Here is a 15,979-nt window from a genome sequence, read left to right on the forward strand (position 1 = left end):
CCATCGCCCCTCCCCCCCATCAGTGGGGGGGGTCGCGACCCCCAAATCCCACGTGCGGGGGGAGGGGGGTGGGTGGGGGAGGGGCAATAAAGTGGTCAAAGTGCGGGGGGGAGGGGCTGAACCCCCCCCCCCCCCAATGGGTGTTGGGGAGGGGGGAGGGGGGGCAGTTGAGGGCCCCCCCCCAGTGACGCTACTGGCCTGCACTGGAAATGGGTCACTGGGGGGAATGGGGTCCTATGGGGGGGTGGGTTCTGTGGGGTGCAGAGGGGGGGGCACCCAGCACTTAGGGCCCCCCCATTGTGCTTTGAACCAGCCATGGGGCTGGGGAATAAATATGGGGGGGCACTCCCCAATGGGGGGTTCCCTATGGGGGGGGGTTGTGGATGGACCCCTATGGGGGTGTCCAGGCCTGGTGTGTGTGTGGGGGGAGAGGAACAGTCCGGTTTTGGGGTCCCCCCCCCATGGGGGGGTCTGGCTGGATCCTGATGCTGGTTCTGGATCCAGGGATGGAACTGGGCTCCAGGGCTGGATCCCGGAGCCGGATCCCAGTGCTGGATCCTGGCCCCATTTCCAGGCCGATCCCAGTTCCTGGAGCTGGATCCCGGTTCCTGGCATCTCCCTCCAGCTTCAGTGTCCGGTTCCATTGGGATCCCTGTGGGAGTGGGATCGAGCCCTTCCATACCCTGCACCAGGATGGGATTCCCACCAAGCATCATTCCATGCCCCCCCCCATTCCATACCATCCATCACCCCATTCCATGCCATCCATCACCCCATTCCATGCCATCCATCACCCCATTCCATACCATCCATCACCCCATTCCATGCCATCCATCACCCCATTCCATGCCATCCATCACCCCATTCCATACCATCCATCACCCCATTCCATGCCATCCATCACCCCATTCCATGCCATCCATCACCCCATTCCATACCATCCATCACCCCATTCCATGCCATCCATCACCCCATTCCATGCCATCCATCACCCCATTCCATACCATCCATCACCCCATTCCATGCCATCCATCACCCCATTCCATGCCATCCATCACCCCATTCCATACCATCCATCACCCCATTCCATGCCATCCATCACCCCATTCCATGCCATCCATCACCCCATTCCATACCATCCATCACCCCATTCCATGCCATCCATCACCCCATTCCATACCATCCATCACCCCATTCCATGCCATCCATCACCCCATTCCATGCCATCCATCACCCCATTCCATGCCATCCATCACCCCATTCCATGCCATCCATCACCCCATTCCATGCCATCCATCACCCCATTCCATACCAGATAACCATTTTCAATGCCAGATCATCACATCCCGCACCCCAATGTCCTGTACCCCAACCCATCATACCCCATCCCTCCCCATCCCATGCACCTCACCCCATCCTGTTACCCCCCATCCCACACTGTTCCATACCCCTCCATCCTGCACCCCCCATCATGTACCCCCCAATCCCATCCCATCTGGTCCCCTGCATCCCGCACCCCTCCATGCCATCCTGCACCATGCATCCCCCATGATGTATGCCCCCCATCCCCATCCCATCCCCATCCCCATCCCATCCCCATCCCATCCTTCCCTCCCCATCCCATCCCATCTGGTCCCCTGCATCCCGCACCCCTCCATGCCATCCTGCACCCCGCATCCCCCATCCTGCTCTTCCCATCCCACCCCATCCCATTCTATTGCATCCTTCCCTCCCCATCCAATCCCACTCTCTGCATCCTACCCCATCCCATGTGGTTACCTGCATCCCGCATCCCCCATGATGTACCCCCCAATCCCATCCTTCCCTCCCCATCCCATCCCACAACCCCCACCCCATCCCATCCTTCCCTTCCCATACCATCCTTCTCTCCCCATCCCACCCCATCCTGTCCTCCCCATCACACCCTGCTCTCCCCATCCCATTCCATCCCCATCCCATTCCATCCCCATGCCAAACCATCCCATCTGCATCGCACAGCCTGCATCCACTATGATGTACCCCCCGAACCCCATACGTTCCTCCCCATCCTATCCCACAGCCCCATCCCATTCCATCCTATCCTTCCCTCCCCATTGCCATCACCATCCCATCCCATCCCATCCCATCCCATCCCCATCCCATCCCCATCCCACCCCATCCCCATCCCCATCCCCATCCCATCCCCATCCCATCCCCATCCCCATCCCCATCCCATCCCATCCCCATCCCCATCCCACCCCATCCCCATCCCACCCCATCCCCATCCCCACCCCATCCCCATCCCATCCCCATCCCCATCCCCATCCCCATCCCATCCCCATCCCCATCCCCACCCCATCCCCATCCCCACCCCATCCCATCCCCATCCCCATCCCCATCCCATCCCCATCCCCATCCCCACCCCATCCCCATCCCCATCCCCATCCCATCCCCATCCCCATCCCACCCCATCCCCATCCCCACCCCATCCCCATCCCCATCCCATCCCCATCCCCATCCCCATCCCACCCCATCCCCATCCCCACCCCATCCCCATCCCCATCCCATCCCCATCCCCATCCCCATCCCATCCCCATCCCCATCCCATCCCATCCCCACCTCTCACAGTGCTCCATGCCGTGCCTCGTAGCGCGCCAGCAGCCCCCGGAACCGCGCCAGCTCCCTGCGGGCCGCGGCCACGTCCTGGCGCAGCGCCGCGTTCTCCCGCTCCAGGAAGGCCGCGCGCACCGAGATCTGGTTCTCCTTGAGGCGCCGCGCGTCCCGCGAGCGCTTGGCTGCCGCGTTATTGCGGCTGCGCCGGCTCCAGTACCGCTCGTCCTATGGGGACACAGGGAGCCCATTGGGGTCTATAGAGCTCTAGGGGTGCCCATTGGGGTCTATAGAGCTCTATGGGTGCCCATTGGGTTCTATAGAGCTCTATGGGTGCCCATTGGGTTATTGCGGCTGCGCCGGCTCCAGTACCGCTCGTCCTATGGGGACACAGGGAGCCCATTGGGTTCTACAGAGCTCTATGGGTGCCCATTGGGGTCTATAGAGCTCTAGGGGTGCCCATTGGGGTCTATAGAGCTCTATGGGTGCCCATTGGGGTCTATAGAGCTCTAGGGGTGCCCATTGGGGTCTATAGAGCTCTATGGGTGTCCATTGGGTTCTGTAGAGCTCTATGGGTGCCCATTGGGTTATTGCGGCTGCACCGGCTCCAGTACCGCTCGTCCTATGGGGACACAGGGAGCCCATTGGGTTCTACAGAGCTCTATGGGTGCCCATTGGGGTCTATAGAGCTCTATGGGTGCCCATTGGGGTCTATAGAGCTCTATGGGTGTCCATTGGGTTCTGTAGAGCTCTATGGGTGCCCATTGGGTTATTGCGGCTGCACCGGCTCCAGTACCGTTCGTCCTATGGGGGACACAGGGAGCCCACTGGGTTCTATAGAGCTCTATGGGTGCCCATTGGGGTCTATAGAGCTCTAGGGGTGCCCATTGGGGTCTATAGAGCTCTATGGGTGCCCATTGGGTTCTATAGAGCTCGGTGGGTATCCATTGGGTTCTACAGAGCTCTATGGGTGCCCATTGGGTTATTGCGGCTGCGCCGGCTCCAGTACCGCTCGTCCTATGGGGGACACAGGGAGCCCATTGGGTTCTATAGAGCTCTATGGGTGCCCACTGGGTTCTATAGAGCTCGGTGGGTACCCATTGGGTTCTCTAGAGCTCTATGGGTGTCCATTGGGTTCTATAGAGCTCTATGGGTGCCCATTGGGGTCTATAGAGCTCTATGGGTGCCCATTGGGTTCTATAGTGCTCTATGGGTGCCCATTGGGTTCTATAGAGCTGTATGGGTGCCCATTGGGTTATTGCGGCTGCGCCGGCTCCAGTACCGCTCGTCCTATGGGGATACAGGGAGCCCATTGGGTTCTATAGAGCTCTGTGGGTGCCCATTGGGTTCTATAGAGCTCTATGGGTGTCCATTGGGTTCTCTAGAGCTCTGTGGGTACCCATTGGGTTCTCTAGAGCTCTATGGGTGCCCATTGGGTTCTATAGAGCTCTATGGGTGCCCATTGGGTTCTGTAGAGCTCTATGGGTGCCCATTGGGTTCTATAGAGCTCTATGGGTGCCCATTGGGTTCTATAGAGCTCTATGGGTGCCCATTGGGTTCTATAGAGCTCTATGGGTGTCCATTGGGTTCTCTAGAGCTCTGTGGGTACCCATTGGGTTCTCTAGAGCTCTATGGGTGTCCATTGGGTTCTATAGAGCTCTATGGGTGCCCATTGGGGTCTATGGAGCTCTATGGGTGCCCATTGGGGTCTATAGAGCTCTGTGGGTGCCCATTGGGTTATTGCGGCTGCGCCGGCTCCAGCACCGCTCGTCCTATGGGGATACAGGGAGCCCATTGGGGTCTATAGAGCTCTGTGGGTACCCATTGGGTTCTGTAGAGCTCTGTGGGTGCCCATTGGGTTCTATAGAGCTCTATGGGTGCCCATTGGGTTCTATAGAGCTCTATGGGTGCCCATTGGGTTCTATAGAGCTCTATGGGTGCCCATTGGGTTCTATAGAGCTCTATGGGTGCCCATTGGGTTCTATAGAGCTCTATGGGTGCCCATTGGGTTCTATAGAGCTCTATGGGTGTCCATTGGGTTCTCTAGAGCTCTGTGGGTGCCCATTGGGTTCTATAGAGCTCTATGTGAGCCCATTGGATCCTATGCAGCTCTATGGGTGCCCACTAGCTCCTACACCCCCCCGTGTACCCCTGGGCTCCCCTCCCATCTCCTGAGTGCCCCCATCCCTTTAGTGTCCGAGGAACACCTCAGACCCCCCTCTACCACCCAGGTCCCCCTTCCCCACGGGGTCCCATCCCCTCCTGTGTCCCCCCATTGGCATTCACCCCTCCAAGGGTCCATGCCCCCCCCCCGTTACCTTCTGCTCCTCGGGCACGTGCACCTTCCGCGCCTTCCTGGCGATGGGCTGGGGCCGCAGCTCCTCCTGCGAGAACCGGAGCCGCCGCGGGTCGAAGGGGCCCCCCCCGGGACCGGCCTCCCCCAGCGCCTCCGCCTCCAGCGGCGGCTCCCCCGGCACTGGGGGGGTGGGGGGGCAGCGGGGAGGGGGGGGAGCGGCGGCTGCAAGGGGAGGGGAGGAAAGGGGAGAGAGTGAGAATGGGTCTGGGACTGGATGGGGGGGGGGCCGCGATGGGGAGGGGGAATAGCATGATAGAGGGGTCTTATGGCAATGGGAGGGGGTTTATATCGCGATAGAGGATCCTTATTGGAACAGGAGAAAGTTTATGTCACGATAGAGGATCCTTATTGGAACAGGAGGAAGTTTATGTCGCGACAGAGGATCCTTATTGGAACAGGAGGGAGTTTATGTCACGACAGAGGGTTCTTAGGCCAATGGAAGGGAGTTTATATCGTGATAGAGTGTTCGGATTGAAATGGCACAGAGTTTATATCGCGATAGAGGATCCTTATCAGAACGGGAGGAAGTTTATGTCACGACAGAGGGTTCTTAGGCCAATGGAAAGGAGTTTATATCGTGATAGAGAGTTCTGATTGCAACAGCATGGAGTTTATATTGCGATAGAGGATCCTTATCGGAACGGGAGGAAGTTTATATAACCATAGAAGGCTCTTATACCAATGGGAGGGAGTTTATATCATGATAGAGGATTCTGATTGCAACGGGAGTGAGTTTATATCGCGAGCGAAGAGCCTTATGGCAATGGAAGGGAGTTTATATCGTGATAGAAGGGCCTTATGGCAATGGGAGAGTTTATATTGCGGTAGAGGGTCCTTATGGCAATGGGAGGGACTTTACATTGCGATAGAGGGGCCTTATGGTGACAGGAGGGAGTTTATGTCACAATAGAGGGGGCTTATAGCAATGGGAGGCAGCTTGTATCGCGACAGAAGGTCCTTATGGCAACGCGAGGGAGTTCTTATAGCTATAGAGGGTCTTTACGGCAATGGGAGGAAGATTATATCGCGACAGAGTGATCTTATCGCAATGGGAAGGGGTTTATATCATGATAGGGAGGCCTTATGGCAACGGGAGAGCGTTTCTATCACGACAGAGTGGCTTCATCGCAATGGGGGGCTGTCAACGACGCAATTGGGCTTTGCCCATTCCCATTGCAGCGGGGGGGGGGGGTGTGTGTCACCGCGCTGCAGGCTCTATCGCGACATATCATGCTCACCCCCCGCAGCGGCGGCTCTACCCGGGGCGGGGGCGGGGCTCGGGGGCAGCCCGTGCTCCCGCAGGAACTCGTCCAGATCCACGAACTCCAGCTCCGGGGCCCCGGGACCCCGCTCCCACGGGGGGGGCCCCGCGAAGGCACCGGAGGGGGGGGCGGCGGTGTCCATCACCCTGGAACACGTGACCCAGTCATGAATGGGGAGGGGGGGGCGGGGGGAGGAACACCCCACACGTGCGGAGCTCACGTGGGGGCGCCCACGTGCGGCTTCACCTCGGGTGACCCCGGCATGGATTCCCACGGTGGAGGGAGGAGGGGGGGGGAAGCCCACCAGTGACGTGAGGGTGACGTCACGGGGGGGGGTCCGGTTCCCTTTAACCCCCTCCCATGGCTCCCGATCCCCCCCAATCCCGGGACCAGTTAAAGGCCCCCCCCTCGTTCCCTTTCCCGTTACCCCCCTTCCGATCCCTGCTTCCCGTCCCCATTCCCATCCCCATTCCCGTTCCCGTTTCCGTTCCCGTTCCCAACCTGCCGCCGATCCCTCGGCATGAGCCGCCCGCGGGGGCGCTGCAAAGCGCGCTACCCCCCCACCATGAAAAGGGGGGCCCAAGCGGAGCCACGCCCCCACCGCTGCGCTGAGCCAATCGCATACAGCTCCGCTAACATCGCCCCGCCTCTCGCCCTGCCCGTTCCCACCTGGGCCCCGCCCCCCGGGCGCACGTTGCGCCTCCGCCATTGGTGCTCTCCGCTCCAAGGCCCGCCCCCGCAGCACGTGTCGCCCCGCCCCTCCCCGCAACGGGCGGGGCTCCGCCCCCTCGCCCAGGCCACACCCCCCGGGCTCCAGCAGCAGCCAATAGGAGCGCGGCGAGTGGGGGGGCAGAGAGAGGTTGGCCGCGGTCACGCGGAGCAGCCATGGGCAACGTGCGGGGGGCGGGGCATGACCTAGATTTGACCAATGGGGACGAGAGGGGTGGGCGGGGCCTGACCCAGTTTTAGGTCTTGGAGGGAGGGGTGGGGAAGGTCTTAAAGGGGCCGCGCCGGTAACACCGGGACTCTCCTCCTCCCCCGGCTGTGACGTCACAGACCGGACCGACCTCTAGCCGCTCACCCCCCCTCCCCTTACCGCTCTGTGGCGTCATCACCGCCCGGGGGGGGGGGGTGTTCCCCCATAAATGCGCGCCTCTGATTGGCTGGGAGTAGCGACGTTCCTCCCCCTGCGCCAATCCCAGGCCGCCATCTTGGTTGTGGGTAAGAGGCGGCCGCCATATTGGGTGTGGCTACCTGGTGGCCGCCATCTTGGATGAGGGCAGCCGCCGCCATCTTGTCTCGAGCCCCGTTCTAATCGGCGCAGGAGCCACCATCTTGGCCACGGCCTGAGGCCGCCCCGGCGCCATCGTTAGTGCGGGCATCACCTCCCCTACCGCTTCCTTCGCCTCTTCCCCACTCCCATGGCGGCAGACCCGGGTCCGAGCCCCCACCCGTGCCCCTTGTGCATCCCGGTACCGGTATCCCCGCTTCCCGGTGCTTCAGGCCTCTCTTTCCCCCCACCTCTGCCGCAAAGCATTGTGGGTGAGGAGAAGGAAGAAGGGGGCGGGGCTTTGCGTCACGTGGACCCACCACGCTTCCGCTTCCGGCGGGGGCGGCTCCTGCAGGCCCGTTCCTGCGGGGCCAGCGGCGGGACCCGCTCCGCCGGGACCCCCCTGCACGTGACACCACCCCTCCCAACTCCCACGTGACCACCCCCGATCCCCACGTGACACGGACCGACCCTCCCGGTGAGTGAACTCCCCCCCCCACCCCGCTGCGGGCTGAGCCCCATTGACCCCACTGCCCCCCATTGACGCCCGTGTTGCCCCCCCATTGACCCCAACCCCCCCATTAACCCCCCATTGACTCCCCCATCGACCCCCTCCATTGCCTCCAAACTCCCCCATTAACCCTTCATTGCACCCCCGTTGACACAAAACCCCCCATTGACTCCCCGATTGCCCTCCCAGTGACGTTAACCCCCCCCTTTACACCCCATTGAGCCGTCATTGCCCCCAACCCCCCCGATTAGCCCCCCATTGACACCAACCTCCCCATCGACTCCCCCATTGCCCCCCCCATTGCTTCTAAACCCCCCCATTAATCCCGCATTGCCCCCCCCCGTGGACACCAACCCCCCACATTGACACCTCCATTAAGCCCCCATTGCCCCCTCATTAACACCAACCCCACCACTGACTCCCCCATTGACCCCCCCATTGACACCAATCTCTGCCTTGATTTCCCCATTGAACCCCCATTGACCCCAAACCCCCCCATTAACCCCCATTGACCACAAACCCCCTCATTAACCCTCCATTGCCCCTCCCATTGACACCAACCTTCCCATTGACTCCCCCATTGGTCCCCCCCACTGTTTCTAAACCCCCCCATGGACACCACCCCCCCACATTGACACTTCCATTAAGCCCCCATTGCCCCCTCATTGACAGCAACCCCACCATTGACCCTCACCCCATTGACCATTGACACCAACCTCCCCATTGACTCCCCCATTGCCCCCCCCCATTGCTTCTAAACCCCCCCCATTAACCCCCCCATGGACACCAACCCCCCACATTCACACCTCCATTAAGCCCCCATTGCCCCCACCATTTACCCCAACCTTTGCCTTGACTCCCTCATTGAGCCCCAATTGCCCCCAAAGCCCCCCATGAGCCCCCATTGACCACAAAGCCCCCATAACCCAGCCCCAGCCCCTCACTTTCCCCCCTCCCTATACCCCAAAGACCCCCCCCTTAACCTCTTCCTCCCCCCCCCAGGTCTCTTCCCCCCCCCAGTCCCAGCCCCCCCATAGGGGAGATGGAAGCCCCCGGTGGCGACGACAGCGTCCACTTCCCGAGTTACCCCTTCGACTTCCTGGAGTTCCTCAACCACCAACGCTTCGAGCCCATGGAGCCCTATGGCCACGAGCACCCCAAAACCCTGCCCGGCCTCCCCTGCGCTCAGCCCCCCTTCGACTACACCCCCACCCCCGGCGTCGTCCCCCCCCCAAAGCCTAAAGTGGAAGGCGCCGCTTCCTCCTCCTCCTCCTCCTCCTCCTCCTCCTCCCAGCCTAAGAAAGCAGAGGGGAGCGGGGGGGTCCAACCCCCAGCCCCCCCATACCCCCCCCCGCCTGTCCCCGTGCCCCCGCAACCCCTCTTTGAGGCCACCAGCGCCTTCAACGCCCCTCAATGGGGCATCGTCGACCTCTCCGGCCACCACCAGCACCTCTTTGCGGGGCTGAAACGAGGGGGGACGATGGCTACGGCGACCCCGGGGACCCCCCCACCGCTGCCTGGGGCCCCCCCGGATATGGGGACCAAGGAGGAGAAGGGGTACTTCCGGCGCCTCAAGTACCTGATGGAGCGGCGCTTCCCCTGCGGCGTGTGCCAGAAGGCCTTCAAGCAGTCATCGCACCTGGTGCAGCACATGCTGGTGCACAGCGGCGAGCGGCCCTATGAGTGCGGCACCTGCGGCCGCGCCTACAACCACGTCTCCAGCCTCATCCGCCACCGGCGCTGCCATAAGGAGCCCGGCGACGCCGGCGCCAACGCGGTGGTGGCCGCCACGACCGCGGTCAATGTGGCGCCCAATGGGGTCAGTGTAGGGCCCAATGGGGTCAACGTGGCGCCCAGTGGGGTCAATACACCCAACGGGGTCAATGTGGCGCCCAATGGAGTCAGCGTGGTCAACGTGGCACCCAATGGAGTCAACGTGGTCAGCGTGGCACCCAATGGGGTTAATGCACCCAACACGGTCAACGTGGCACCCAATGGGGTCAATGCGCCCAACGTGGTCAACGTGGCGCCCAATGGGGTCAATGCACCCAACGTGGCGCCCAATAGGGTCAGTGCACCCAACGTGGTCAACGTGGCGCCCAGTAGAGTCAATGCATCCAATGCGGTCAGCGTGGCGCCCAATGGAGTCAATGTGGCAGCCAATGGGGTCAACGCGCCCAATGGAGTCAATGCACCCAATGCTGTCAATGTGGCACCCAATGCGGTCAACGTGGCGCCCAATGGAGTCACCGAGGTCACCGTGGTGCCCAACGGGGTCGGCGCGTTGGTGAGCGGCGTCGCCGTGGCCCCCACCAGGGTCACCGTGGCACCCAATGAGGTCAACGCCTTGGTGGTCGGGGTCAGCGCCGCGCCCAGTGGGGTCAACCCGTTGAGTGGCGTCAACGCCGCAGCCAATAGAGTGAACGTGTTGGCGAGCGGGGTTAACGTAGCACCCAACGGCGTCACCGTAGCACCCGGCGCCTCCAACCCAACCGCCCCCCGCCTCAACCCGTTACCGAGCGGCCTCATCCCCGCTCCCAGTGGCCTCCTCCTGGCTCCGGTGGGCGTCGCGGTGGCACCGAGCGGCGCCGCCTCGGAGGGCCCCTTCACGTGCCCTTTGTGCTGGAAGGTCTTCAAGAAGCCGAGCCACCTCCACCAGCACCAGATCATCCACACCGGCGAGAAGCCCTTCACCTGCTCCGTGTGCTCCAAGAGCTTCAACCGGCGCGAGAGCCTCACCCGCCACGTCAAGACCCACTCCGGTCTGCTCCGCGTGCCCTGCGGTGCTTGCGGCAAGGAGTTCCGCGACCCGGCTTACCTGCTGCGGCACCAGGCCGCGGCCCACGGTGCCCAGCGCCCCGGCTACGCCTGCGACGTCTGCGGCAAAGCCTACGCCGCGCCGCAGAGCCTGCTCCGGCACCGGCAGCTCCACGCCGGCGGCCACAAACCCTTCGCTGCCGGCGCCGCCGCGGTGCTGCCGCCGGGGAAGAGCTTCGGCTGCGGCGTCTGCGGGCGCTGCTTCGGGCGCCGGGAGACGCTCAAGCGCCACGAGCGCATCCACACGGGCGAGAAGCCGCACCAGTGCGCCGTGTGCGGCAAGCGCTTCCGCGAGTCCTTCCACCTCAGCAAGCACCACGTGGTGCACACGCGCGAGCGGCCCTACAAGTGCGAGCTCTGCGGCAAGGCCTTTGGTTACCCGCAGAGCCTCACCCGGCACAAGCAGATCCACCGCATGCCCCTGCCCGGTGCCGCCGCCGCCGCCGAGGGGTTGAGCTATGGCTGTGCCGAGTGCGGCGAGCGCTTCCCGGACCTCCTGCGCGCCGTGGGCCATAAGGAAGCGCACGCTCAGGACAAGCCCTACGGTTGTGATGCCTGTGGCAAAGCCTTCGGCTTCCTGGAGAACCTCATGTGGCACAAACTGAGCCATCAGCCGGCACCGGAGCGCTTGTTACCGCTGGCGCCGGAGCCGCCGGAGCCGCCGCCGTTGGTGCCGAGCGCCGAACGCTTCACGTGCGGGCGCTGCGGCCGCAGCTTCCGCCGCTTCCTGGCGCTGGTGACGCACAAATACCGGCACCTCCCATCGCCGCAGCGGCCCCCGGCCTGCTCCGAGTGCGGGCGCCGCTTCCCGGGCGCCTTCGAGCTCCTTCGGCACCGCCGGCACCACCGGAGCCGCTGCCGCACTTGCGGGCGCCGCTTCTGGGCCTCGGCGCTGCTGCGGTGGCACCGGCGCCGCTGCCCCGGTGAGGATCGGCCCCATCGCTGCGGCGCCTGCGCCCGGCGCTTCCGGCACCGCTGGGCCTTGCGGCGGCACCGCCTGGTGCACGCGGCCGCCCGCGCCTTCAAGTGCGCCCTGTGCCGGCGACGGTTCCCCGCGCCCGCGGCCCTCGGCGAGCACCAGCGCCTGCAGCACGGCCCCGGCGTGAGGAGGCGGCGCTGCCGAGCCTGCGGGTGCCGGTTCCGGTACCGCCGGAACCTCCTGGAGCACCGGCGCGGGCAGCACGGGGCCTACGGCTGCGAGCGCTGCGGGAAGAGCTTCTTCCAGCTCGGCTGCGCCCTCGGGCACCGGAGCTGCCGGAGGAGGAGGCCTCGGGGTGCGGGGAGGGGGAGGGGGGGGAAGGGGAGGGAGAAGGGTGGGGGTGGGGGGGAGAAGGAGGGGTGAGGGGGGGTGGGGGTGGGGGGAAGGGGGGGAAGGGGGAGGGGTGGGGTGGATTGTGGGGTGCTGCGGGGGTCAGCGGGGGCTGATAGGTGTGGTACGTGGGCTGGCGCGTGTGGTACATGGGTCAACATGGGCTGTCATGTGTGATACATGGGTCAACATGAGTGATACATGGCTCGACATGGACTGTCGTGTGATACATGGGTCAACAGGGGCTGTCATGTGTGATACATGAGTGATCCACAGGCTGTCACATGTGATAGATGATTGATACATGGGCTACTGTGTGATACATGGGTCAACATGGGCTGTCCTGTGTGATACGTGGGTTGTCGTGTGTGATACATGGGTCAACATGGGCAAACATGAGTGATACATGGCTCAACATGGGCTGTCATGTGTGATACATGGGTCAACATGGGCTGTCACATGTTATACATGGGCTGGCGTGTGTGATACATGGGTCAACATGGCCTAACACGAGTGATACATGGGTCAACATGGGCTGTCATGTAATACATGGGCTGTCCTGTGTGATACATGAATCATCATGGGCTAACACGTGATACATAGTCTGGCGTGTGTGATACATGGTTCAACATGGGCTAATGTGCGATACATGGGTCAACATGGGCTAATGTGAGTGATACATGGGCTGGCATGTGTGATACATGGGCTGTCATGTGATACATGGGTCAACATGGGCTGTCGTGTGATACATGGGCTGTCATGTGTGATACATGAGTCAACATGGGCTAATGAGTGATACATGAGTGATACAAAGGCTGTCACATGTGATAGATGATTGATACATGGGCTACTGTGTGATACATGGGTCAACATGGGCTGTCATGAGTGATACATGGGTCAACATGGGCTGTCATGTGTGATACATGGGCTGTTGTGTGTAATACATGGGTCAACATGGGCAAACATGAGTGATACATGGGTCAACATCGGCTGTCATGTGTGATACATGGGTCAACATGGGCAGTCATGTGTGATAGATGGGCTAACATGAGTGATACATGGGCTGTCGTGTGATACATGGGTCAACATGGGCAAACATGAGTGATACATGGATCAACATGGGCTGTCGTGTGATACATGGGTCAACATGGGCTAATGTGTGATACATGGGTCAGCATGGGCTAACATGAGTGATACATGGGTCAACATGGGCGAACATGAATGATACATGGGTCAACATGGGCTGGCATGTGTGATACACGGGCTGGCATGTGTGATACATGGGTCAACATGGGCTGTCGTGTGATGCATGAGTCATCATGGGCTAATGTGTGATACATGGGTCAACATGGGCTAACACGTGATACATGGGTCAACACGGGCTAACACATGTGATACATGGGTCAACATGGGCTAACACGTGATACATGGGTCAACACGGGCTAACACATGTGATACATGGGTCAACATGGGCTAACATGAGTGATACATAGGTTAACATGGGCTGTCATGTGTGATACATGGGCTGCCATGTGTGATACATGGGTCAACATGGGCTGCCATGTGTGATACATGGGTCAACATGGGCTGCCATGTGTGATACATGGGTTATTATGGGCTGCCATGTGTGATACATGGGTCAACATGTGCTGCCATATATGATACATGGGTCAACATGGGCTGACATGCGATACATGGGCTGTTGTGTGATACATGGGTCCTCATGGGCTAACATATGTGATACATGGGCTGCCATGTGTGATAGATGGGTTATGGGCTGCCATGTGTGATACATGGGTTATTATGGGCTGCCATGTGTGATACATGGGTTATTATGGGCTGCCATGTGTGATACATGGGTTATTATGGGCTGCCATGTGTGATACATGGGTTATTATGGGCTGCCATGTGTGATACATGGGTTATTATGGGCTGCCATGTGTGATACATGGGTTATTATGGGCTGCCATGTGTGATACATGGGTTATTATGGGCTGCCATGTATGATACATCACAGTATCACAGTATGTTAGAGATTGGAAGGGACCTCAAAAGATCATCCAGTCCAATCCCCCTGCCGGAGCAGGAACACCTAGATAAGGTTACACAGGAACGTGTCCAGGCGGGTCTTGAATGTCTCCAAAGAAGGAGATTCCACAACCTCCCTGGGCAGCCTGTTCCAGTGTTCCGTCACCCTCACTGAGAAGAAGTTTCTTCTCAGGTTTAAGTGGAACCTCTTGTGCTCCAATTTGTACCCATTACCCCTTGTCCTTTCATTGTTTGCCACTGAGAAGAGCCTGGCTCCATCCTCGTGACACTCCCCCTTTATATATTTATATACACTAATAAGGTCACCCCTCAATCTCCTCTTCTCCAAACTATAGAGACCCAGCTCCCTCAGTCTTTCCTCATAAGGGAGATGCTCCACTCCCTTAATCATCTTAGTTGCCCTGCGCTGGACTCTCTCCAGCAGGTCCCTGTCCTTCTTAAACTGAGGGGCCCAGAACTGGACACAATATTCCAGATGAGGTCTCACCAGGGCAGAGTAGAGGGGAAGGAGGACCTCTCTTGACCTACTAACCACCCCCCTTCTAAAACACCAGTAACCCACTTGGCCTTCTTGGCCACAAGGGCACAGTGTCGGCTCATGGTCACCCTGTCGTCCACCAGGACCCCCAGGTCCCTCTCCCCTACACTGCTCTCTAAGGCTGACCGGTCTATAGTTACCAGGGTCCTCCTTCTTGCCCTTTTTGAAGACAGGAGTGACATTTGCTTTCCTCCAGTCCTCAGGCACCTCTCCCGTTTCCCAAGACTTGGTAAAGATGATGGAGAGCGGTCTAGCAATGACCTCAGCCAGTTCCCTCAGCACCCGCGGGTGCATCCCATCTGGACCCATGGATTTATGGATATCCAGATTGCTCAACTGGTCTTTAACCCATTCCTCATCGACTAAGGCAGACCGCTCCGTTGACCTATCTTCATCCGGGGTCTCATCGGTACAGGGCTCTTCAGGACTGCCTCCAGCAGAGTAGACAGAGACAAAGAAGTCATTCAGTAACTCTGCCATCTCTGTATCTTCTGTCACCAGGGCACCCGTCCCGTTCATCAGCAGGCCTACACTGCCTCTGGTGTTAGTTTTACTTGCCATGTATTTGAAAAAGCTCTTTCTGCTGTCCTTGACCCCTCTCGCCAGCTTTAATTCCAAGGAGGCCTTAGCCATCCTAGCAGCTTTCCTACATCCTCTAGCAGCAGCCTTATATTCTTCCCAAGTGGCCAGCCCTTCCTTCCATGACCTGTAAACTCTCCTCTTCCACTTGAGCATACCGAGCAATTCCCTATTTAACCACGCAGGTCTCCTGACCCTCTTCCTTGACTTCCTACGTGTCGGGATGCTCCGATCTTGAGCTCGGAAAAAGCAGTCCTTGAACGTCAACCAACTATCTTGGGCCCCTTTCCCTTCAAGCAGCCTAGCCCACTGGATTTCCCCTAGCAATCGCTTGAAGAGGCCAAAGTTTGCCCTGCTAAAGTCCAGGGTTGCGATTCTACTTGCTATTCTACTGACCCTACCACACAAGATCCTGAATTCCACCATCTCGTGGTCGCTGCAACCAAGGCAGCCCTCAACCTTCACTCCTTCAACCAGACCCTCCTTGTTAGTGAGGATGAGATCCAGCAGCGCACCTCTCCTGGTTGGCTCATCCACCATTTGCATGAGGAAGTTATCATCCATACACTGGAGGAACCTCCTGGACTGCGGCTGGGTTGCCGAGTAGTCCTTCCAGCAAACATCAGGGAAGTTAAAATCCCCCACAACGACCACGGCCTGTGACCGTGAGGCCGCTCTCAGCTGCCTGTAGAAGGCCTC

General features: G+C 60.2%; 2 protein-coding genes across 2 annotated transcripts; one reads left to right on the top strand and one right to left on the bottom strand.

Annotated features, from left to right (window-relative positions):
- Positions 1-2,599: 2,599 nt before the first annotated feature.
- Positions 2,600-6,471, bottom strand: LOC133224218 (D site-binding protein-like). The gene is made up of 4 exons (XM_061375589.1): positions 6,428-6,471; positions 6,184-6,353; positions 4,908-5,155; positions 2,600-2,817 (listed from the first exon to the last, which is right to left on the bottom strand). The coding sequence occupies exons 1-4, from the start codon at positions 6,469-6,471 to the stop codon at positions 2,602-2,604; spliced, it is 678 nt and encodes a 225-aa protein (XP_061231573.1). The 3' UTR covers positions 2,600-2,601.
- Positions 6,472-9,020: 2,549 nt separating this feature from the next.
- Positions 9,021-12,079, top strand: ZNF865 (zinc finger protein 865; the record flags this gene model as incomplete). Its single annotated transcript, XM_061375599.1, has 1 exon — positions 9,021-12,079. A coding segment is annotated over exon 1 (3,049 nt), but the record flags the coding sequence as incomplete, so codon positions are not given.
- Positions 12,080-15,979: the final 3,900 nt, after the last annotated feature.

The sequence above is a fragment of the Neopsephotus bourkii genome, unplaced genomic scaffold (assembly GCF_033783945.1).
Source record: "Neopsephotus bourkii isolate Nb327-2 ecotype Australia unplaced genomic scaffold, CSIRO-AGI_Nbou_v1 NB_195, whole genome shotgun sequence".
NCBI lineage: Eukaryota > Metazoa > Chordata > Aves > Psittaciformes > Psittacidae > Neopsephotus > Neopsephotus bourkii.

Excerpts from the sequence above, each read along its gene's own strand:
- LOC133224218 (XM_061375589.1), bottom strand. The coding sequence starts at position 6,471 with ATGCCGGGGTCACCCGAGGTGAAGCCGCACGTGGGCGCCCCCAC. Across the intron at positions 6,354-6,427 it reads CCGCACGTGGGCGCCCCCAC|GGTGATGGACACCGCCGCCC; the intron begins GTGAGCTCCGCA and ends CACGTGTTCCAG. Across the intron at positions 2,818-4,907 it reads ACGTGCCCGAGGAGCAGAAG|GACGAGCGGTACTGGAGCCG; the intron begins GTAACGGGGGGG and ends GTGTCCCCATAG.